This window comes from Loxodonta africana, chromosome 3, assembly GCF_030014295.1.
Source record: "Loxodonta africana isolate mLoxAfr1 chromosome 3, mLoxAfr1.hap2, whole genome shotgun sequence".
In the NCBI taxonomy this organism is placed as follows: domain Eukaryota; kingdom Metazoa; phylum Chordata; class Mammalia; order Proboscidea; family Elephantidae; genus Loxodonta; species Loxodonta africana.
The window spans coordinates 79,178,429-79,203,883 of NC_087344.1; the positions used below are offsets into that span (position 1 = coordinate 79,178,429).

The following is a 25,455-nucleotide window of genomic DNA, read 5'->3' on the forward strand; positions in this document are numbered from 1 at the left end:
ATTTGAACCCCAAACTTTTCAGTTAGTAGCCGAGCACCTAACCATTGCACTACCAGGGCTTCTTGTAGTATCCTTAGTGCCTGCCAAAATTCCTGGTGCTTACTGGTGAATATTTCGTTTTCTTTTAAAGCTGTATCTGCCCAATGTCATAACTAAAGGTTGAAAAAGTAAAAAGCTCATTTGAACTGGTTGGTTGTATGTAGATAAAAGTCTGTGATAGGTCATATTTCTGAAGCGAGTAAAAAATATGACTTGTACATTTTTTTAGTTGTGGTACAGATACAGCAAAACATTCACCAATTCAATCGTTTCTACATGCATAGTTCAGTGACATTGATTATACTCTGTATGTTGTACAACCTTTATCTCTTTTTCCTAATTATTCTACCACCATGAAAGTAAATTCAGTGCCTTCCCAAGCAAAAACTTCTCCTTTCCCTCCCTCCCTTACCTGGTGACTCATTCCTATTTAAAAAATTTACTTGTAAGAATAAGATGACTGTTCTGCTATAGAATTCAAGTTGAAAGTCTCACTTACAGTAGTTCTTGACTTGTAGCTTTTTCTCTACAATCTGCTACTATAGTGAGCATTTTGATAGTTTTTTTATTGTTATATTTGTACCAAGTCCCAAATTAGGAGAAAATAAGCAGAAGGAAATTCCAGGGGAGTCAGTAAAGGAGGGCACTATTCCAAGAGAAGGGCAGAAGGAGGAGTACTCACAACAGAATCAAGATATGAAAGATGAAGAACAACAGTTCACCATAAAGCCTGAGGAAGTTGTGAGGCTTAGAGAAGAGCTGAGCCATATGAATGAGAGCCTCCTCCAGTCTCAGAGCTCTGGGGATAGTTCAGATGACAGTATCGCCCAGGTAGGTGCTATACACCAGAATTCTGCCTGGGTCCATTTCGTATGATCAGCTGTGAATATGAGCATAATTTTTATCATTAATATATATTTGTTGAATACTGTAAGCATGGCTTGAAGAGTAATAAAATAGCAACTAATTGTAAACTTAAGCCCATCAGTTGACAAACTTTATTATAAAGTATTCTTAGGCTCCAACTAGGGTCAGCAGGGAAAAATGTTAGAATTGATTGTCCGTGTCTGCCATGGGCAGGTGGTATAGGGATTGCAGCGTATGTGCCAGTTTTCTACTCATGGTATGTAACTTAGATGTACAAAGTACTTTGTTTTAGTGGGGGTAAGACCACAGGCTTGAAATTGTTTCAAATACGGCTATTTTACTGGAGCCCTACCTGCAGGAGAAATGAAGGGAGTACCTACCAGCCACACCTCAGTATATAGGTTCTCTCTTATACAATCTAAGACCTCCCTACACACGCTTTTCTGGAAATTATTATGAAATTGACAGAGAAGGGAGGACTTTGTATTCATAAGTAAACACACTTGAAAAGGCTGATATATACATTTGAAAAGTGATTCAAATGTACCTGTAGAAAAAAGAAGACTAACAGTAAAAAAGACTCAAAAATATATTTGAGAAGAGATTCAGATACACAGTTTGGAAACTGGGTAAGACACAGTAGACAAGGAAAAAATAGAAAACTAGAAGGAGATTCAGATAGAAAAGAGAGTCACTTGATTTGTTAAGAAAACAAAGGAGAATAAGACACTAAATCTCCAAAAAGGTTATTACAAACACCTCCCACACAGTCCCTTTTTTGAACATTGGGCCCATTTAGAGGGGTTAAGCAGAAGCTGAACACTGAGGTCACAAAGATTATAAAAATCTTTGCTTAGGGGCTTAAGATAATCATTGTACTTTTAGAGAATAAGATTTAAAGTACGAGAAGTAACACCCTGGTTAATTTATTGATTTTCATTAACTTACCCTTTTCCATTATTTGAAAAATCATTTTGTAACACCCAAGAAGGAGATGGAAAAACTATGAAAGAAAAATTCTAAGGGGGGTCAAGTGTAATGGCTATTTTGTGGAGCCCTATATGCCATATGGAAACCCTGGTGGTATAGTGGTTAAAAGCTATGGCTGCTAACCAAAAGGTTGGCAGTTCAGATCCACCAGACACTCCTTGGAAACTCTATGGGGGCAGTTCTACTCTGTCCTATAGGGTTGGTATGAGTTGGAATTGACTTGACAGCAACGGGTTTGGTTGTTTTTTTTTTTTTTGGTTCTCTATGTCATATAATCTTTTAAGTTTTCACTGAATTCTAGTACAGTTCAGTAGTTGTTTTCCATAATGTTCTTGTTGTTAGGTGCCCCCAAGTCAATTCTGACTCATAGCAACTCTACTTACAAGAGAACAAAATACTGCCTGCTCCTGCGCCATCCTCTCAATCGTTGCAGTGCTTGAGTCCATTGCTACAGCCACGGTGTGAATCCACTTTGTTGAGGTTCTTTGGCTGACCCTCTTAATTTACCAACCATGATGTCCTTCTCTGGGGACCGATCCCTCCTGACAACATGTCCAAAGTACATGAGACGAAGTCTCACCATCCTTGCTTCTAAGGAGCATTCTGGCTGTATGTCTTCTAAGATAGATCTGTTCATTCTTCTAGCAGCCCAGGGTACATTCGGTATTCTTCACCAACACCATAATTCAAAGGTATCAATTCTTCTTCGGTCTTCCTTATTCATTGTCCAGCTTTCGCATACATATGAGGCAGTTGAAAACAATATGACTTGGGTCAGGCCTGCCTTAGTCCTTATAGTGACATCTTTGCTTTTTAATACTTTAAAGAGGTCTTTTGCAGCAGATTTGCGCAACGCAGTAAGCCTTTTGATTTCTCGACTGCTGCTTCCGTGGGTGTTGATTGTGGATCCAAGTAAAATGAAATCCTTGATAATCTCAATTTTTTCTCCATTTATCATGATGTTGCTTATTGGTCCAGTCATGAGGATTTTTGTTTTCTTTATGGTGAGGTGTAATCCATACTGAAGGCTGTAGTCTTTGATCTTCATCAATAAGTGCTTCAAGTCCTCTTTGCTTTCAGCAAGTAAGGCTGTGTCATCTGCATGTCACGGGTTCTTAATGAGTCTTTCTTCAATTCTGATGCTGTGTTCTTCTTCATATAGTCTAGCTTCTTGGATTATTTGCTCAGAATACAGATCGAGTAAGTATGATGAAAGGATACAACCCTGATACACACCTTTCCTGGCTTTAAACCACACAGTATCCGCTTGTTCTGTCTGAATGACTGCTGCTTGGCCTATGTACAGGTTCCGCATGAACACAATTAAGTGTTCTGGAATTCCCATTCTTCGCAATGTTATCCATAATTTGTTACAATCCACACAGTTGAATTCCTTTGCATAGTCAATAAAACAAGGCAGACATCTTCCTGCTATTCTCTGTTTTCAGCCAAGGTTCATCTGACATCAGCAATGATATAGCTAGTTCCATGTCCTCTTCTGAATCTGGCTTGAACTTCTGGCAGTTCCCTGTTGATGTACTGCTGCAACTGCTTTTGAATTGTCTTCAGCAAAATTTTACTTGTGTGATGTTAATGATTTTGTTTGATAATTTCCACGTATTCAGAGGATCACCGTTCTTTGGAATGAGCACAAATATCTATCTTCCAAACTTCTTGGCATAGACAAGTGAGCACCTCCAGCATCGCATCTGTTTGTTGAAACATCTCAAATTATATTCCGTATGTTCCTGGAGCCTTGTTTTTCACCAATGCCTTCAGTGCAACTTGGACTTCTTCCTTCAGTACCATCGGTTCTTGATCATGTGCTACCTCCTGAAATGGCTGAACATCAACCAGTTCTTTTTGGTGTAGTGACTCTGTGTCTTCCTTCCATCTTCCTCTGATGCTTCCAGCATCGTTCAACATTTTACCCGTAGAAAACTTCAGGTATTTAAACTCGAGGCTTGAGTTTTTTTTTTCAGTCCTTTTAACTTGAGAAATGCTGAGCATGTTTTTCCCTTTTGGTTTTCTAACTCCAGGTCTTTGCACATTTCATTATAATACTGTTTCATCTTCTTCAGCCACCCTTTGATGTCCTCTGTTCAGCTCTTTTACTTCATCATTTCTTCTGTTTGCTTTAGCTACTCTGTGTTCAAGAGCAACTTTCCTAGTCTCCTCTGACATCCTTTTTGGTCTTTTCTTTCTTTCCTATCTTTTAAATGACATTTTGCTTTCTTCATGTATGATGTCCTTGATGTCATTTCACAACTCATCTGGTCCTTGGTCATTAGTGTTCAATGTGTCAAATCTGTATTTGAGATAGCCTCTAAATTCAGGTTGGATATACTCAGCATTGTTTATTGGCTCTCGTGGACTTGCTGTAATTTTCTTATGCTTCAGCATGAATTTGTCTATGAGCAATTGATGATCTGTTCTGCACTTGGCCCTGGCCTTGTTCTGCCTGATGATACTGAGCTTCTCCATCATCTCTCTCCACAGATGTAGTCATTTGATTCCTGTGTATTCCGTCTGGCAAGGTCCACATGTATAGTCACCATTTATGTTGTTGAAGAAAGGTATTGCAATGAAGAAGTCATTGGTCTTGGCAAAATTCAGTCATATGATCTCTGGTGTCATTTCTATCACCAAGGCCATATTTTCCAACTACCAATACTTCTTCTTTGTTTCCAACTTTTGCATTCCAGTTGCTAGTAATTATCAATGCAACTTGATTGCATGTTTGATCAATTTCAGACTGTAGAAGTTGGTAAAAATCTTCAATTTCTTCATCTTTGGCCTTAGTGGTTGTTGTATAAATTTGAATAGTAATCATATTAACTGGTCTTCCTTGTAGGCATATGGATATTATCCTATCACTGACAGTGTTGTCCTTCAGGATAGATCTTGAATGCTCTTTTTTACAATGAATGCAGCACCATTCCTCTTCAAGTTGTCATTCCCTGCATAGTAGACCATATGATTTTACAATTCACAGTGGCCAGTACCAGTCCATTTCAGTTCACTAATGCCTAGGATGTTGATCTTTATGTGGTCCATTTCATTTTTGATGACTTCCAGTTTTCCTAGATTCATACTTCATACATTATTAATGGATATTTGCAGTTGTTTCTTCTCATTTTGAGTTATGCCGCATCAGCAAGTGAAGGTCCAAAAGCTTGACTCTATCCATGTCATTAAGGTCAACTCTACTTTGAGGAGGGTGCTCTTTCCCAATGATATTTTGAGTGACTTCCAACCTGAGGGGCTCATCTCTGGCAGTATACCAGACAATGTTCCACTACTATACACAAGGTTTTCACTGGCCAATTTTTTCAGAAGCAGGTTGCCAGGTCCTTCTTCCTAGTCTGCCTTAGTCTGAAAGCTCTGCTGAAACCTGTCCACCATGGGTGATTCTGCTGGTATTTGAAATACTGATGGCATAGCTTCCAGTATCACAGCAACACGCAGCCACCACAGTACGACAAACTGACAGATGTGTGGGGGTTTTCCACAATAATGACCCTGACTTATTGAAATAAGTTTAAATTGATGTTATTCATTTATCGATCAACATTAATTGACTACCTATGATGTGCTAGGCCCTGTGTTAAGGCATGTAGAGCAATCAACAACACGAATGTAGACCTCATGAGAAAAAAAAAAATGTATTTTGAACTTTACATTTCCCAAAACACGGTCACACGTATTTATTTCATTTAATCCTTTTTTTTTTTTTTTTTTAAGAAAGGAAGGAAGGAAGTACAGAATTTTTTCTACAATATTCTGTGTGGTAGTAGTTTTAGAACCTCCTTCTGAGTACAGTACTCTTTGACCCACTGGTGGCTATAGATTACTCTGCTCTTGAGGTCTTGCATAACTTGTTTTGTATGTGTGTGTGAGTGTTTTGGTCTTTTCACCTGTTGTTAGATTATAGCCTCTAGTACCTACTGCTACCAGTGTGTGCTGTGTCTTCTTAATCTCCTAATGTGTGAACTGAGGGAGCTACAGGCTCAGACTAGATACCAAACTTCTAAGAATGCTTATAAGTGGTAAATACTTCGAAAAAGAACTGTGAGAGCCTCTTTCATGAATAAGTTTTTTTGAGCTGTGTTGCTTCTTTGTATTTTGCAATGGACTTTGGAAGCTTAATTTCTGCTGTTCAACAGTATTCCAGGTGAAGTTGCAGGAGAGCTGAATTTTAGATACTGCTTTCCCAGTATTCTTGAAACAAGTTGAAACCAATATTATCTGAATTTTATGGGGCTAAAACCTAGCTTCATGTTTCTTCCTAACATTACTGGTTATTTATTATGCTCTGTTGTTAAGGAGCCCTGGTGGCTCAGTAGGTAAGAACTCGGCTGGTAACCAAAAGGTTGGCAGTTCGAATCCACCAGCTGCTCCTTGGAAACTCTATGGGGCAGTTCTACTCTGTCCTTTAGGGTTGCTATGAGTTGGAATTGACTTGATGGTTTGGTGTTTTGTTTTTTTTTTTGGTTGTTATTCTGACTCATAGCAACCCTATGTACAATAGAACAAAACACTGCCCTGTCCTGCACCACCTTCACAATTATTACACTTGAGCTCATTGTTGCAGCCACTGTGTCATTCCATCTCATTGAGGGTCTTCCTCTCTTTCGCTGACCCTCTGCTTTACCAAGCATGATGTCCTTCTCCAGGGACTAATTCCTCCTGATAACCTCTTCAAAGTATGTGAGACGTAGTCTCTCCATCCTTGTTTTTCATTGATTTCTTCACTGCTGCTTTCATGGGCGTTGATTGTGGATCCAAGTAAAATGAAATCCTTGACAATCTCAATCTTTTCTCCATTTATCATGATGTTGCTTATTGGTCCAGTTGTGAGGATTTTTGTTTTCTTTATGTTGAGGTGTAATCCATACTGAAGGCTGTAGTCTATGATCTTCATCAGTAAGTGCTTCAATTCCTCTTCATTTTTGGCAAGTAAGGCTGTGTAATCTGCATATTACAGGTTGTTAATGAGTCTTCCTCCAATTCTGATGCTGCGCTCTTCTTCATATAGTCCAGCTTCTTGGATTATTTGCTCAGAATAAAGATTGAATAAGTATGGTGAAAGGATACAGCGCCGATGCACACCTTTCCTGACTTTTTAAACTATGCATTATCCCCTTGTTCTGTCTGAATGACTGTCTCTTGGCCCATGTACATGTTCCCCATGAACACAATTAAGTGGTCTGGAATTCCCATTCTTTGCAATCTTATCCATAATTTGTTATGATCCACACAGTTGAATGCCTTTACATAATCAGTGAAACACAGGTAAATATCTTTCTGGTATTCTCTGCTTTCAGCCAAGATCCATCTGACATCATCAATGATATCCCTCATTCCATGTCCTCTTCTGAATATGACTTGAATTTCTGGCAGTGCCCTGTCAATGTACTGCTGCAACCACCTTTGAATGATCTTCAGCAAAATTTTACTTGTGTGTGGTATTAATGATATTGTTTACTATGCTCTAGGCACTCTATTTTAAGCACTCTTTATATATTAAACAATCCAGTGAGGCAGGAATATTTTGCTGCCACTTTATAGGTGAAGAAATTGAGGCCACTTTATAGGTGAAGAAATTGAGGCTTTAGGAGGGTTTAATTGTCCAGAATGACACATCGATGGAACCCAGGTCTCTCTACTCCAGAACTTGACCTTTCCACTCCTACATCATTTGCTCCTTTTAGAAATTCAAAGAAAGCAGCTGTACTACTCACATCAAGCTGATTCCCTGAGAAATGCTAGAAGATTGGTTCCCAAAAGCCCACGTGCTTACCTTGCTTAACAGATCATCTCTAGAGAACAATTTCACAACAGATTAGCAAGTGAGCACAAGTAAGCCTGTGCTTACCTTGCTTACTGGGACATCTGCCCCTGTCAGGGACTATACATTTGAAAAGAGGTTTTGATTCTGTAGGAAGGTGCTGTGGGGTTGGGAGAGAGGCAGTTGCCAGCTTTACCTAGAACCAGAATCTTTGATGTGATGAAAAAATGTGAAATTGTTCACTACAGATAATCTAGTAAGTAAGGTAAGCACTATACATACCTTTCCTTTTGGATAATCTGCCTCTGCTAGGGTGTCATGGATTATCTTGATGAATTTATCCAGGGTTTGGCCCGCAGATTTGCAGTCTCAAACCTTGATGTATTTGCCCACCTAAGGTAAATCTGTGTCTTAGGAATAAACTCACATTAACCAAACTTACATGACTATTGGGTAAAATCAGAATGGCAATTAGTTACTCTTCTGTAATAATTAATTACAAATGTCACATGGACATGTTGATATGAATAGTGCATTTTCTTCCTCTAGAGAGCTAAGAAGGACATATCTAAATCTGAAAGATGTTTGATGAGTATGATGTCAGAACAGGTGGACTTTGTTTGATGCTTCACATATGTAACAGCAGCAGATTTTGATACCGCATTACATCAGATTCACTATTAAAGCCAGTAGTCTTTAACTCTATTTCCCAATCTTGCCATTGAGACCAGAATTTGGTTCATATTTAATGACTGATATTATAAATTCTCAAGATGAAAGAGGCCTTTGACATCGTCTGCTCTTATACCTGTAATTTGGAGATGAATAAACTGAGATTCAGAGAGGGTAATTTGCTTAAGCAATTTGTTGATAGATCGAAAAAGGACCACTGAGTACTTAGTTTGTGTTCTTACATGATTCCTAGTGGCCTGATTGAGTCTTCATGCCTCTGCAATAACGTTCTACCAGGGTGGGGGAAAAGAGAGACTCTATCTTATCTTCTAGACTGGCTGGCTGGTAGTTTATATAACAGTTGCCTTTTGTGAGAAATAATTTACAATTCTGCTTTGGCAAAATGACTTGATAGAAATGTAGTCAGAAAGAACTACCATCCTGGCTTTTCCCTTCTTCAAAACAGGCTAAAATATTCTGTGCCTTTTCCCCATTGGTACAAATGAGATGCTGCTTCTGTATATCTCTGCCTTGGTATGTTAAATAACTATATAGACAGCTGGTTAATAATTAATTGTTAAAAGCTGCTGTGTAAGGTTAAATAAGCTAGAGTGGATCAAGTAGTTCTAGGCTTCAGGAAACCCTTGTTTTCAGAAAGAAGAAGAAAGTATTAATAGTTAAAGGGAAGTTAAGTAGCAGAGGCAGTAATGGGTAGTATTATTGAGTGATTATTATGTGCCAGGCATTGTGCTAAGTGCTTGCATGTGTTATCTTACCTACGCCTTCACTCCACCCAGCAGTTACCATTATTATCCTTATTCTGAGATGAGGAAGCGGAAATGTAAAGAGACTAATTAACCCTTCCAAGGTCACCCAGCTACTAAGTGGTAGAGTCAGGACTGGAACCCAGATATACCTAATTCCAAAGCTAGGGCTCTTAATAATTACATTACAATTCCATTAAAGAATTTTCTCTAGGGATCTTAGAGACTTGTAGCTCTAAGCCAAGCATATTGGATTCTGACTAAACCAGTATAGGAATTGAAGAGCCTAACAGGACTTGGGGAGTTCTCTGTTGCTTCAGGGACAGAAGCAAGCTAGAACTAGAATAATTTACATAGACTCCTCAGAAAGTCATGGACTGGAAGCACACTGGACCAGGACTAAGGAAACACTAAGACTGTTTTATCTATTTCACTGGAAAGGGTTGAATTCTTCATCTGCTCAGCACACCTATGTGTGTCTACCTTCTTATAGAAAATCCAAATTACTACTCCTTTGGTTAAGGTAGTTTTACTGCACTGGAGAGATCTGATGGAGAGTGTGTTGTTGTTGAGTAGTAACTGGAGAAGGATCCTCAAGTAGTAAAAGGAAAGTGATGAGAAGGCTAGGAACTTAAGTTCTCTTGCTGGATTTTCTCTTTCCTTTCGCTAGCACACACACAATCATAGTAACTCTCCTTCGTTACACGTTGGTCTTTGAACTCCCCATTTAAAGCATTTTTTACTTTAAAACTGTCAATGCTTCTGTTCCCCTTCGTTGATGTGAAGAATTCTAAAAAGGCAATTGTCTATGATTAGCTGCTTTTGTTCACATAATTTTCTTCATACTTTCACTCTAATATAACAGGAATTAAATTACATGACCATGTACCAATGTAAAAGCATGATCTGTTGTAAGTAAACTAAAACAAAAAAATTTACATGTAAATAATCCTGATTTTGACAGTTTGAGCCCATATGTTACCAGTATTCTCTCAATTTGTCCGTGTTTCTCTTTCAAAATACGTTTGCTTTAGTATTCATCATCTGGAGAAAAACTAAAACACCAACAGCAAGAGGAACTACAACAACTTCGCCAGAATTTGCTCCGGCTGCAGAATTTGTGCAACTCAGCTGAAAAGGAGCTTCGATATGAACGAGGGAAGAACTTGGACTTAAAGCAACATAATAGCTTACTTCAGGAAGAAAGCATTAAGGTAATTCTAGTGGGCACATTCTTTATTGACGGGTTGTAGTGTGGTAGTGGTAGTATCAGGCCTCATCTAACTTTAGGGAGAATAAGAATTGCCATCAGGTTCAGCTCAAAACTGATTCTTATGAGGTGGAAGTTAGACATACCTCCTCTCTCCAACCTTTACCAATTCTGACGCCAGCTATACTGCCCGTGGCACTCTCTACTTCTCTGCTGGCTTCTGTAATTCATTGCAATGGCCACACAGATCTTACAAACCATACTCACAGTTACATGTTTTATTAGGGAAGTGATGTGAAATTAGGATTAATTCAGAAGTAACACTAACAGGATCAATGTCGGAACGCATGCCGGCAAGGTCTAGAAGGCTCTCCCAGAGTGAAGAGCACATCCATCTCTTTTTTAGTGTAGGACATCTCTCTCTCTCTGACGGCTGTGCACACTCACCACCGCCCCCCCACCCCAGGACAGGCCTCCTCTCGGCCCCATTAAAACAGGCCTCCTCTCACAGTTGCGCACACCCACTCTCCATCATGCACGTTCCCCTCAGGACATGCCTCCTCTCAACCACCTTAGGACAGGCCTCCTTTCAGCCCCAGCTCAGCTTGGACAAGTGTTACAGTTCTTTTAGCTCTGTCAACAAGTGCCTGGCGACACCCCACTCCGCTGGCAAGCCTCCTGCCTGGAAGTGCTCAGCTCTCTTGCTCTGTGGGTCAGCCAGCCAGCAAGCCCACTGTAGCCGCCTCGCTACGTAGGCCAGGAAGCCTACTACACTGTCTCACGCCAGTCTCCTGGTTCTGCTGACACTATTGCTCACTGTCCTGCACCATTTCCAATGTTACAGTTTTATCTCCTGGCTCTGGGAGATTCTTAATACAGAGACTCTGGTCCAAAGGATGCCCTTTGTCCCAGGCTCTTCTTGATGGTCATGAGGTTCCCCACTTAACCTCTGTTGGCTGCTTATATAGGTGAGTGGCTATGTAATGGCTCAATCCTATTGGGCAGATTTTACACACTTCGTTTGCATAGTAGACTGACCAACCCCCTCACTGGACTAAACTGACCAACCCCTTTGCAAGCAGCCCCATCTGTTTGCACGGTAACTGACATTTTCTGCCAGCAGGGACTGGCTTCTTCCCTGGGCAAAAGTAACACGCTTCTCTAAAGGACTAGGCCAACTGTAACAACTCCTCAGTGCCCAGGGGAAGAATCTCCCAAGCTGCTTTGTTTTTCTCCCTTTTTTACAGAATCAAGGCAAAGGGCCGTATAAAGGAACTCATTTCACCAGAGAGTCTCAGTTGGCCCCAGAGATAATTGAATCAAAAATCCCTCAACTTTATAATTCATGATGAGATCTGTATACGGGTGTTATTAACAATGTGGGCTATCTGGTGACTTCCTCCTTTAACTTTTCCCTACTAAATAAGTACAGAGTTTAGTTGTCTCTGCTGCTGAATGAGTATGTGTTCTGTCAACCTGTAAATATAAACAGCTTTCAAATTATGTAATCTTTTGAACTCATGATTTAAAATTTTTAGCATTTACTAAATTTCAAGGACCTGAGCCAAAACCTTGGTTTTCCCACCCTTGTTGTATCTGTAGATTTGCTTATCTGTAATCGATATATCCATTATTATTACTTAAATATCAACTGCAGTAAGGTACAATTCATGAGAGGGTAAAGTTGTTCTTCCTGATATGAAAGGATCAAAAAATTAGGACATCCCCCAAACATGCTTATTTTAAATGATCTATGTAAAATTCATCTGAATTTTATGAATAATATAAATGTCCAAACTGAACCACCATATAAAATAGTGTTTCCTTTAAATTTTGGTTCAATTCTATAGATATATTAGGGACTTAGTTTCTGTAAGCCCTTATCTAACCAGTAAAAAAAAATAGTTGCCATTGGGTTGACTCCAACTCATTGCGACTCTTTGTGTTTCAGAGTAGAACTGCACTCCATAGGGTTTTCGATGGCTGCTTTTTGGAAGTAGATCACCAGGCCTTTCTTCTGAGGTACCTCTGGGTAGATTCAAACAGTAAATCTTTTGAACATCAGTCACATGCCAGGCAAGCAATCTTCTCAACACTGAGGGCTTAATGGTGGACAAAACCGACAGAGTTCTTAAGTCTATGGAGCTTATAGTCTGGTGCATGAGGTAGCACACTTTGTTTTGGCCCATGGGTCAGATTCTGTCTGCTCCTGATTTTGTTAATAAAGTTTTGTTTGTGGCACACAGCTATACCCATTTATTTACATATTGTCTATGGCTGCTTTTGCCCTACAATGGCAGAGTTGAGTAGTTGCAGTAGAAACCATATGGCCCACAAAGTCTAGAATATTTACTGTATAGCCCTTTATGGAAAAAGTTGGCCCACCTCTGGTCTAGTGGCATAAATGGACCTTATTTGAATAGTAACATAAAAATCAAAATGGTCCCTGCCTTTCAGGAACTCACAGACTAGTAAGGGAGAAATAGAAGAAAAGAAATACTCATTTTTCTCAAACTTCAAGGGAAGCTCTTCTAGGGAGTTCTGGTATTCCAGATTATTTGAATAAACCTCTTTCCTATCTATCTTCATCCTTCATTATTTTTTGAATATTGGTCAAATTCCCTCAACCCTTTGCCGTTTTTCATTAAATTCTAAATCTTTATCACATTTTCTCATAAGACAGCCTCTCACCCTCCCCTTCAAACACAATTTCTTATATCATTTTAACTGTCCAACTGTGAATGTTCTCTACATCTTTCTTAAGGTGTAATGACTGGAACTACACAGATTATGCCTTCCTTACACATGATTAGCACCCTAAAATTTTTGTTGAATTAATGAAAGAGCCTTTCAGGGATGAGAAACCATAACTTAGTAAAAGAAGGAAATATTTTTTGTTCTGTTTTAAATCTCCTTCATGGCAGAGTAAATTATTGGCTATTTCTGTAATGAAACATCAGCCTCTTGGCTGGCCCCTTAGGTCAGGCACCTTAGAAGGACCATGTGCAATAGCTACCTTTTATTGATAGCTTGTTCACTTCATCTCTTATAAACCTCCTTGCAACTCTGGGTCAGCATTTTATAGACAAAGAAACTGCTCAAGTTTGCAAAGCTAACAAATTGTGGAGTCAGAGTTAAAACCCAGGTCTGTTTCTTTCTTGTACAGAGTTATCTGTTATATTACACCTCTCCTCAATTTGGGATCATTTTTGAACCTCAGCTTTGCAAACTTAGGGCTAACTTTTTAAAATCCACTCAGAGGTGATCAAGTTTTGGGTCTCTGGCTAATATTAGGCATATTTATGAGACTGACTAGGAAACTAGAACCCAGTGCTGTCGAGTTGATTCCGGCTCATAGTGACCCTATAGGACAGACTCACTTATTAATTTTTAATAATTTTATTATGAAATATAACACTCAAAAAGTGCATAAAACATAAATGTATGGTTTAAAGAATTGTTGTAAAGTGAATATCTGTGTAACCACCACCCAGAACATGAAATAGCACTTTGCCAGCATGCCAATGGCCTCCTTCATGCCTCTTTCTCATCATAATCTGATCTCCTTCCCACCTTAGCAGTAACCACTAATTTTATACCTTTCTTGCTTTACTTTATAGTTTCACCACCTATATATAAATCCTGAACAATATAGTTCAGTTTTGCCTATTTTTGAATGTTTTATAAATATAATTAATCAGTATATACACCTTGTGTCTGTCTTCTTTTGCTCAACTTTGTTTGCAAGATTCATCTGTGCTGTTGTGTGTAGCCATAGTTCATTCGTTTTCTTAGGAGTATAGTATTCTATTGTAGGAAAATGCCGCAATTTATTTATTCTTTCTATAGCTTATGAACGTTGGCCTGTTTCCAGTTTGAGTATATTAAAAAGAATGGTATAGGCCTATAGAGCTTCAGACCGAGTGCAGCTCTGCCACCACCAGCATTGAGACACTGTATTGGATCCTCTTCTTGGTGCTCAAATGTCTCAGCCTGAAGCCAAAAAAGTGATCCTGGGTACACATGCCATCAGCCATGAGGGTGTTTGCTCCAGTAATACATGATATTATTGTCAAAATGCTAAGTGTTGGCTGTATGACTGATGATCACAGGCCCCAGAAGCCTTTAGCTTTTTTGGCTTATGGAGTAAATGGACAACATATTATGGAAGGGCTTGTATCCAACGTTCTGTTACAGTAAGAAGTTTAGGTTTCGTAATCTGGAACCAATCCCAATGCCTCAAATATTCCAACACTGAATAGATTTCTTCTATTCATTGGAGTTTTCTGTGTCTTACTGAGTATTTTCATGGCTAGATTGTTCTTGAAAAATAAAACTTCCAGGCTATCTGATAGGTTAGAGTGCCTTTTGAGAAGAAAACAACAGTTACTGGGTTTGCTCCTGTCAATGAAGTTTCTAAGACTGTACCAATCCTCCAAAATAAAATGAGAAAAACAATGAACTGGTTTAAAATAGCAGATGTAAAGAAGAGGTTTCCACTGGAAAAATAGGAAGCTTATTAAAGCTTAATCTAGAATTTCTTTTAGCTACGATCATAGAGACAAGTTTACCACAGTACTTTTTTCTATTGACCTGCCAATGATATTGAGGCATTTTACTCTTAGGGTTTAATTTCTAAAAGAAAACATTCTTCATTTCTACATATGTTAATTCTGTTCTTATAAGAAGGTGTTTATTTTTACATGCCCTTAACATTTTTTGGAAATGGAATTTCCGATTTTCAAAAATAAATGCAAAATCAGGAAGTGAGATCGCATAAGTTGAGCAGTCTGTGCAGTTGAGCAGCTTTACTCAAGGAGCTCTGCCTTTACGGAGTATAACAGTATGTCATTTCAGGTATGTTCATCTAATGAATGTAAGAACCCTTTCCTGAACAGTGAAATGTACAAAAGGAGCTGAAGTAATGTTTCCACTTAAAAAAAAAAACAAAATACTGCTGTGAATTCATTTACAAGTATCCTGGTGCTCTTAAGAACACATTTCTCTGTTCACGATCATTAGCCATTAGAGAAATGCAGATCAAAACTACAATGAGATTTCATCTCACTCCAGCAAGGCTGGCATTAATCCAAAAGACACAAAATAATAAATGGTGGAGAGGCTATGGAGAGATTGGAACACTTCTACACTGCTGGCGGGAATGTCAAATGGTACAACCACTTTGGAAATCGATTTGGCACTTCCTTAAAAAGCTAGAAATAGAACTACCATACGATCCAGCAATCCCACTCCTTGGAATATATCCTAGATAAATAAGAGCCTTTACACGAACAGATACATGCACACCCATGTTCATTGCAGCAGTGTTTCCAATAGCAAAAAGATGGAAGCAACCACGGTGCCCATCAACGGATGAATGGATAAATAAATTATGGTATATTCACACAATGGAATACTACGCATCGCTAAAGAACAGTGAGGAATCTGTGAAACATTTCATGACATGGAGGAACCTGGAAGGCATTATTCTGAATGAAATTAGTCAGTTGCCAAAGGACAAATATTTATGACCACTATTATAAGAACTTGAGAAATAGTTTAAACTGAGAAGAAAACATTCTTTTGTGGTTACAAGAGGGGGGAGGGAGAGAGAGTGGGGGAAGGAGGGAAGGTGGGAGAGGGACATTCACAAATTAGATAGTAGATAAGAACTACTTTAGGTGAAGGGAAAGATAGCACACAATACAGGGGAGGTCAGCACAATTGGACTAAACCAAAAGCAAAGAAGTTTCCTGAATAAACTGAATGCTTCGAAGGCCAGCGTAGCAGGGGCGGGGATCTGGGGACCATGGTTTCAGGGGACATCTAAGTCAATTGGCATAATAAAATCTATTAAGAAAACATTCTGCATCCCACTTTGGAGAGTCACGTCTGGGGTCTTAAACGCTAGCAAGCAACCATCTAAGATGCATCAATTGGTCTCAACCCACCTGGATCAAAGGAGAATGAAGAACACCATGGACACAAGGTAATTACGAGCCCAGGAGAAGGGGCCACATGAACCAGAGACTACATCATCCTGAGACCAGAAGAACTAGATGGTGCCCAGCTACAACCAATGACTGCCCTGACAGGGAACACAACAGAGAACCTCTGAGGGAGCAGGAGAGCAGTGGGATGCAGACCCTAAATTCTCATAAGACCAGACTTAATGGTCTGACTGAGACTAGAAGGACCCCGGTGGTCATGGCCCCCAGACCTTCTGTTGGCCCAGGATAGGAACCATTCCCGAAGCCAACTCTTCAGACATGGGTTGGACTGGACAATGGGTTGGAGAGGGATGCTGGTGAGCAGTGAGCTTCTTGAATCGGGTGGACACTTGAGACTATGTTGGCATCTCCTGCCTGGAGGGGAGATGAGAGGGTAGGGGGGTTAGAAGTTGGCGAAATGGACACGAAAAGAGAGGGCAGGCTGTCTCATTAGGGGGAGAGTAACTGGGAGGTGTATATGGGCTTTTGTGTGAGAGACTGACTTGATTTGTAAACTTTCACTTAAAGCACAATAAAAATTATCATAAAAAAAAAAGAATACATTCCTCTAGGGTATATACTGGAAGTAGAATTCTTGCATGATAGGGTATGAATAACTTCAACTCTTTTCTAAAGTTTTATGCTCCCATCAGCATATATGAAAGTTCCCATTGCTCCACATCCTCACCAAATTTTAGTACTGTCACACTTTAAAATTTTTGCTAGTGTAGTATTTGAGTATAGTGGTAACTCCTTGCAGTTTTAATGCATATTTCCCTGCATACCGATGAGGTCAACAGCTTTTTATGTCTTTATTTAGCATTTGAATTTCTATTTTGTGAAGTACCTGTTCAAGAATTCTGTCCATTTTTTTTTTTTTTGGATTACTGTCTTTTTAATTTTTCTGTTAATTTGTAGGAGATTTTATATATGAACCCTTTATCAGGTGTGTATTACAAACATCTACTCTATAGTTTACTTTTTTGTGTGTGTGTGCTTTAAATGGAAGTTTACAAATCAAGTCAGTCTCTCATACAAAAATTTGTATACACCTTGCTATGTACTCCTAGTTGCTCTCCCCCTAATGAGACAGCACACTCCTCCTCTCCACCCTGTATTCCCCCTGTCCATTCAGCCAGCTCCTGTCCCTCTGTGCCTTCTCATCTCCCCTCTAGACAGGAGGTGCCCACGTAGTCTCATGTGTCTTTCTAAGCCAAGAAGCTCGCTCCTCACCAGCATCATTTTCTGTCTTATCGTCCAGTCCAATCCATGTCTGAAGAGTTGGCTTTGGGAATGGTTCCAGTCTTGGGCTAACAGAAGATCTGGGGACCATGACCTCTGGGGTCCTTCTAGTCTCAGTCAGGCCATTAAGTCTGGTGTTTTTATGAGAATTTGAGATCTGCATCCCACTGTTCTCCTGCTCCCTCAGGGATTCTCTGTTGTGTTCCCTGTCAGGGCCTTCATCGTTGGTAGCCGGGCACCGTCCAGTTCTTCTGGTCTCAGGCTGATGTAGTCTCTGATTTATGTGGTCCTTTCTGTCTCTTGGGCTCATAATTACCTCGTGTCTATGGTGTTCTTCATTTTCCTTTGCTCCAGGTGGATTGAGACCAATTGATGCCTCTTAGATGGCCGCTTGCTAGCATTTAAGACCCCAGACGCCACTCGCCGTACTGGGGTGTGGAACGTTTTCTTAATACATTTTGCTATGCCAGTTGACCTAGATGTCCCCTGAAACCATGGTCCCTAGACCCCCCGCCCCTGCTAACTCTGGCCTTCGAAGCATTCAGTTTTTTCAGGAAACTTCTTTGCTTTTGGTTAATCCAGTTTTGCTGACCTCTCCTGTATTGTGTGTTGTCTTTCCCTTCACCTAAAGTAATTCTTGTCTACTATCTAGTGAATACTCCTCTCCCTCCCTCCCCACCCTGTAACTCTCAAAGAATATTTTCTTCTGTGTTTAAACTATTTCTTGAGTTCTTACAATAGTGGTCCCACACAATATTTGTCCTTTTGCAACTGACTAATTTCACTCAGCATAATGCCATCCAGATTCCTGCACGTTATGAAATGTTTCACCGATTCATCGTTGTTATCATTGTGTAGTATTCCATTGTGTGAATATACCATAATTTATTTATCCATTCATCTGTTGTTGGGCACCTTGGTTGCTTCCATCTTTTTGCTATTGTAAACAGTGCTGCAATGAACATGGGTGTGCATGTATCTATTCATGTGAAGGCTATTTCTCTAGGGTATATTCCAAGAAGTGGAATTGCTGGATCGTATGGTAGTTCCATTTCTAGCTTTTTAAGAAAGTACCAAAGCGATTTCCAAAGTGGTCATACCATTTTACATTCCCACCAGCAGTGTGTAAGTGTTCCAATCTCTCCACAGCCTCTCCAACATTTACTGTTCTGTGTTTTGGGGATTAATGCCAGTCTTGTTGGAGTGAGATGGTGTCTCCTTGTAGTTTTGATTTGCATTTCTCTAATGGCTAATGATCAAGAGCATTTCCTCACGTATCCTGGTTTACATTTTTTAACTCCTTTAATATGATTTTTTTGATGAAACAAAGTTTTTAATTTTAATCTAGCATGATTAATCAGTTTTTTCCTTTGTAATTAGTGATTTTGTGGTATGATTTAAGAAATCTTTGACTATCTCTAGGTAATAAAGATAGTCTCCTACATTATCTTCTAAAAGCTTTACCTTTCAAATTCTAGTCTAAAATCTACCTAGAATTTATTTTGTGTATACTGTGAAGTAGGGGTCTGTCCTAAGGCTGGGTTCTCTAGAGGTGCAAAACCAGTGAAGCATATATACAGAGAGAGATTTATTTCAAGGAAATGGCTTATGCAGTTGTGGAGGCTGGCAAGACCCAAATTCATGGGTCAGGCAACAGGTTGAAGGCTTCTCCTAACTCTTGTGGTAGCAGGGGCTGATGAACCCAAAGTCTGCAGGTCAGGTGGCAGGCTGCTGGCTCATGGGGTTGTGGGAGCTGGCGAATCCAAAATCTGCAGAGCAGGTGGTAGACCGCTGGCTCGCATCCCAAGAACCAGAGGTCAGAGAATGACGAGGCAAATGCAGGATGAAGAGAGAGCAGGCTTTGCCAGAATATTAATATGTATTGGATGCAGGCCACATCCCCAAGGAAACTCCCCTTTCAACTGATTGGCTGCTCATATCAGATCACAAGATGGAAAATGATTACATAATATCTGCCAAACCACTAAGAATGGTGACCTAGCCAAGTCAACACATAACCTTAACCATCACAGGGTCTAATTTTTTTTTTTTCCACATGGATATCTAATTGTCTGAAATGGCACCTCCTTCCTAGTGCAGTACATTGTCACCTAGGTCATAAAAAATACCTGTATGTGTATGGTGTGTTTCTCAGTTCTCTTTTCTGTTCCATTTTTCTATTTGTCTGTCCTTGTGCCAATACCATACTATCTTACTTTAGTTTTATATGAATCTTAATATCTGATAGACAAAATCCTTTTACCCTGTTCTAGGATGTCTTAGCTATTCTTGTCCATTTGTAGTTCTATATAAATTTTATTAGTTTGTCTAGGTACACACACATATGCACATGCACTCACACACAACCTTTTGAAATTTTAAATCTTTACGATATGGAATTTTCTAATTTATTAAATATATCTGCATATGTATCTGTATCTTTAGGTCTTCTCTAATTTCTCTCAATATTGTAATTTTATCTGTAGAAGTCTTATCCGTCTTTTGTTGGACATTTTAGTAGGAGTTATTTTCAATACTAATATAAATGATAATTTTTTAAAATCTGATTTTCTAACTATTAGCAATATATAGGAATATAATTACTTTTTTCTGAAGAAATTTGTTTTATTCTTTTATTAATTCTTATAATTTGTTCATATATTATTTTAAGGATTTCCTGTACAAGCAATCATATCATCTGAGAATAAAAATAATCTTTCTTCCTTTCCAAATGTTATGCCTTTCATTCTTTTTTCTTGTTGTATACACCGGTTGGAGCTCAGGTGGTACAGTGATTAAGAGCTTGGCTGATAACCAAGAGGTCAGCAGTTCTAATCTACCAGCTGCTTGTTGGAGACCCTGTGAGGCAGTTCTTCTCTGTCCTATAGGGTCACTATGAGTCAGAATCAAACCCACTGTTGTCGAGTTGATTTTGACTCAAAGTGACTCTGTAGGACAGAATAGAACTGCCCCATAGAGTTTCAAGGAGCACCTGGTGGATTTGAACTGCCAACCTTTTGGTTAGCAGCCATAGCTATTAACCACTATGCCACCAGGGTTTCCCGAGGGAATAGATTAGAAGGGAGCAAAAATGGAAGTGGCAGGACGAGCACAGACGCTATTGTTATAGTCCAGGCTAGAGATGATGATCTAGACCAGGTTGGTGGCAAAACAACACAAACGGATGGATGAAAGATATGTTGTAGAGGTAGAGTGACAGCATGAGCTGAATTACTGGAATTGGCTCATGATAGAAAAGGAAGACTCAATGGTAACTTTCAATTTAGTGGCCTAAACAGAAGGTTGGATGTTGGCATCATTTACTAAAAGTAGTAAGACATAAGGACAATTTCAGAGGGATGGGCAGAATCCAGGAGTTTTGTTTTGGCAGTTGTTGACAATCAAGGTGGTGTTTAAAAACATTCGAATAAATCTAGGGACAGAATGATCTGCTGTCAAGGCCTGAGATAGTACAGTAATATTTGAGTTCAGGTAGCATTAGAGGAGTCTACAAAGGAGACCAAGATGGACAAGCAGAGAGGTAAGTAAAATCGAGGAGAGTTTGGTATTATAGACTTCAAGAGAGAAGAGCTTTCTAATATGGAGACAGCGAATGCCACTGAGAGGTCAGTTGTCCATTGGATGTGTTTGCGCAATGGGGAGGTCAGTAGTGCCTTCGGCAAAAACAGTTTCATCGGAGTAGTGGGGATGAAATCCAGCGTGGAGCAGATTGTAAAAAGGATGGAAAATGCTTAGACCATGTGTGTGTAGAAAGTCTTAAGAAACTTTCTTTGTCTGGCTTCCTAGACTTTGGCAAACCTACTAACACATGGCAGCACCAGAGAGGCAGTCAGCCATGTGACATTGGTATTTGTCAGTTTTGGGGGACTGTATTCCTTCCTTTGAAAGCTGCTTTTTCTGGCTCACATTTACATTCATTAAATGTGTGTGTGTTTTAATCATTCTTATTTATTCTCCATCTTTAGATAAAAATTGAACTAAAGCAGGCCCAGCAGAAGTTATTAGACAGTGCCAAGATGTGCTCTTCTCTCACAGCAGAATGGAAGCACTGTCAGCAGAAAATCAAAGAACTGGAGTTGGAAGTACTTAAACAGGCTGAGAGCATTAAATCACAGAACAACCTACAGGAAAAGTTGGCTCAGGAGAAATCTAAAGTTGCTGATGCGGAGGAAAAGGTAATTATACCCATATAAACTTATGTGTATCAAATAGAACGTACTGGAATGGCTTCTGAAATCCTGTTTCCCTAAGGATTTTAAGAAGCAGATATGGCACAAACTTGATAGAATTCCAGGTTCTTTTCTTTACTATCCCCATTGTTTCCTCTCTTTTGACTTCGCCTGCTCCCACAATTCCGGTAAATCTTGAGTGTTTTTAAATACTGCATGAACTTGAAAATAAGTTACATTAAAGCAATAGCATGAACTTAAAAGAACTAGCTGAGATCATATCACTTTTGTTTTATACTTTCAATTTTCAAAGTACTTATTCTCCTCTCATTTGGTTGGCTGTTTTTATAATTTTTATAGTTTTTTTTAGAGGAATTTGTGTTGTGAAATAAACCGTTTTGAAATATTGTCCCTGCATTCTAGGTTGCCTAACATGAGGTGACAGCAGTATACAACAGTTGCACAATTTTATCAGTTTCTTTGTCTGAGAGTCAAACCTTACAGAAAAAATAAATCCTTCTGTCAAAACATATAAAGCAAACATCAAAAAGTAGGTGACAGCAACCTGAGTAATCTCAAAAGCCTAATGTTGAGCTAAAGAAGCCAGCACAAAAGAACTCATTGTGTGATTCCAATTATATGAAGTTGAAGAGTAAATAAAACTAAGCTATGGTTTTATGGTTTTTTTTTTTTTTTTTATGGTTATAGGATAGTGGTTACCTTTGTGAGAGGTATTGACTGGGAGAGAGCCTTCTGTCCTATTGAGGTGTTCTCTCTCTTGGTGTGGGAGATGTGTATACAGGTAAAACTTCATTGAGTTGTGTACTTAAGACACATGCACTTTACTGTATATATGTTATTAAACACGTTGTCATCGAGCCGATTCTGACACATAGTGACAAGTAATTGGCAAAACTGGTTAAAAAAAAAAAAGGCAAAATTGTTAGAGATTGGTAAAATTTTTAAATTTAGACTATGCTAAATATTGGCAAGGATTTGGAGCAACAAGAACTCTTACACACTGACAAATTAGTATAAACACTTTGGAAAGCAATATGTCATTATCTAGTTAAGGTAAAGATGTGTATACTGTGCAACCAAATACTTCTACTACCAGGCATAAACACTAGAGAAACTATTTTTCTAAAAATATGTATCAGGAGACAGGAATACAAGCATGTTCATAGTAGCATGGTTCCAAGCAGCAGAAAACTAGAAATAACCCACTGACAAGAGAACGGATAAATAATTATTGTATATTTACATGACAACAAAAATGAATGAACTACAGGTGTATGCTGTAGTTCAATACACTGTTGAGTAAAAAAACACAGTATGATTCCAATGATATAAAGATTAAAATGCTGCAAAATAAAAACCATACCATTTAGAGATATATATTATAAAAAGAAAAAGCAAGGAAATTATTAACATACTATTTAAGATATAAGTTTCCTCTGGTAGAGAAGGAAGGGGATAATCAGAGGGTCACGGAGTGGACTTCAAAGGTATTGGAAATGTTCTCTTTCTAAAACTGGATGATGGGTTCAAAAGTTGGCATATGTGCTTGACAGAAAAGCCAGTGGAGTAATACTTTCATCTGTGGCATTAAGACTGAATATCTGTGGCATTAAGACTGAGTAAGAACCCTGCCTAGGCAGACCGAAATGGGTCAGCTCCAAGAAACTTGAGCTGGCCTCAGATGGCTGGCCACTGTCCTTGAGTCGTCCTGCATCTTCGCTTATGGTATGTGGGACTCTGCAGGGGCCCAGCTGCCAGGGATTGGTTAATCCAGAAAATTCTTCTCCATTCACTGACCAAAACCAAACCTGTTACCATCTAATCAATCCCGACTCATAGCAACCCTGTAGGAGTAGATTAGAACTGCCCCATAGGGTTTCCAAGGCTGTAAATCTTTACGGAACCAGATTGCTATGTCTTTCTCCCATGAAATAGCTGGTGGGTTCAACACCAAGTGCTTTAACTTTTACCTACCTGGTGGGGGAAAACTGGAAGGAAGGAAGGACAGGGATAGGAAAGAGACTTTTCTCTATATAGCTACATTTATACACACGCACATATTTTGAGCTATATGAATGTATTATATATTGCAAAAATTAAGTAATTTACTTTAAAACTGAAATAAACCAAGCCATACTCTTTACTTAAATCAGATTTCTGTGTTAACACTGTTATGTTTGATGTTTATAGGGTATTTCTCTAACTGGAGAAAAGATCACACTCTTAATGTTTTTCTCGTAATCTTTTTTCATTCAAGATTTTGGAGCTGAAGCAGAAATTAGAACATGCTCAAAAGGTCTGTCTCACAGACACTTGTATTTTGGGGAGGAAGCAACTAGAGGAAAAAATAAAAGAAGCAATAGAAAATGAAGCTAAAGTAAAGCAACAATATCAGGAAGAGCAACAGAAGAGGTGAGAGGAGCAAAGATCTTAGTTTCCTGTGAGTTAAACCATGATTGAGTTCCCCAGCAGTGTGAATTTAGTAATGTAATATTTCCTCTCCGTCCCCACTGAGATAAACTCAGTCACACAACACCTTATATATACAGGACTTAGCATGCTGTATTCTAATTGTTCATTTTCTTATTCGCCTCTCACACTAAAGTGGGATCCTTAAGGGCAAAGGTTATTTCATCTTGTTCTGGCACACAACTGATGAACCAGTAAATTTTTTTGAATGACTGGGTTGCCTGTGAAAAATGATACTCTGGGATTTGCTTTTCTAGCTCTCTAATATAATTGGCACAAAATTCAGACTAGGACAAAATTAGTATTTTATATTTATCAGCTGATTTTCTTCAAAGAAGTTCCAGGCATCTTAATTATCATCAACCTGCTACCAATAGTTCCTGTTACTACTGTCATATTTTTTTCTAAAATTATTATGACTATTATTAGGATTCTTATTAATAGATCCTGTGGGCTGTCCTAAACTTCAGTAAATGATGCTTATTTATATGGTACTCAGAGTAATTCACATATATTTTAAGAAAAATATGGTTTTATCCCCTAAAAAGATATGCAGTTATTTGTATGTACTATGTAGCTCAGAAATTGTCTTTCAGCTATAGCTGAAAGCTCTATCATAGAGCCTGTAAATAGCATAGGTACTTAGTAGATATTAAATGAATGAATGTTCAACTAAATGAATGAACGAATAATGAATTCAGTCAGTGAGGCTGTGGGGTGCAGTGGAAAATACTTGTCTCACCGTCACTTCTAGCAGGATGGCAGACTATGCTCCTCTTATAATGTGACTAGATCCTGAATAAGCTACTAGAACACCTTTTATAGCATTGCTCAAAAGAAAGCAAGAGAAAGCCCTACAGCAAACATACAATGAACTAAAATAAAAACGATGAGCAGTGAACAAACTTGCACGTCAAGTGGCAAATAACAGTATCAGCCCTGGGCTCAGGAAAGGAAGCCAGGAGCTTGCCACACAAGGGAGGATACCTGATACTGAGACTCTAGTATTAAGCCAAGACTTTGAAGGGGCTAAAATGTTCCCCAGTAGGCAGCCCCTTGACTTCCCAACTGAGAAAATCCAAATTATCTCTGGAGGAAAGCCACCTTAATTTAGATATTAAGGATTCCCGTATATTAAATTTAATAAAATATAAGCTTAAAATCAAAAATCACCAAACAATACAAGGAACTTGGCTACCGTGAATGAAAG

The 25,455-nt window shown here is 38.9% G+C and overlaps 1 protein-coding gene across 8 annotated transcripts in view; it reads left to right on the plus strand.

The window, feature by feature from the left end:
• LOC100675395 (phosphopantothenate--cysteine ligase) overlaps window positions 1–25,455 on the plus strand; it is a 151,803-nt gene that overhangs the window by 89,569 nt on the left and 36,779 nt on the right. For all 8 annotated transcript variants that reach the window (XR_010321377.1, XR_010321376.1, XR_010321378.1 and 5 more), the window contains exons 7-9: window positions 10,158–10,337; window positions 21,552–21,761; window positions 24,034–24,188. Coding sequence is in view for 5 of the 8 variants with exons in the window: in XM_023554596.2 (XP_023410364.1) it covers window positions 10,158–10,337; window positions 21,552–21,761; window positions 24,034–24,188 (545 nt within the window). In the remaining 3 variants the exon portion in view is untranslated. The remainder of the gene's footprint in view (window positions 1–10,157; window positions 10,338–21,551; window positions 21,762–24,033; window positions 24,189–25,455) is intronic.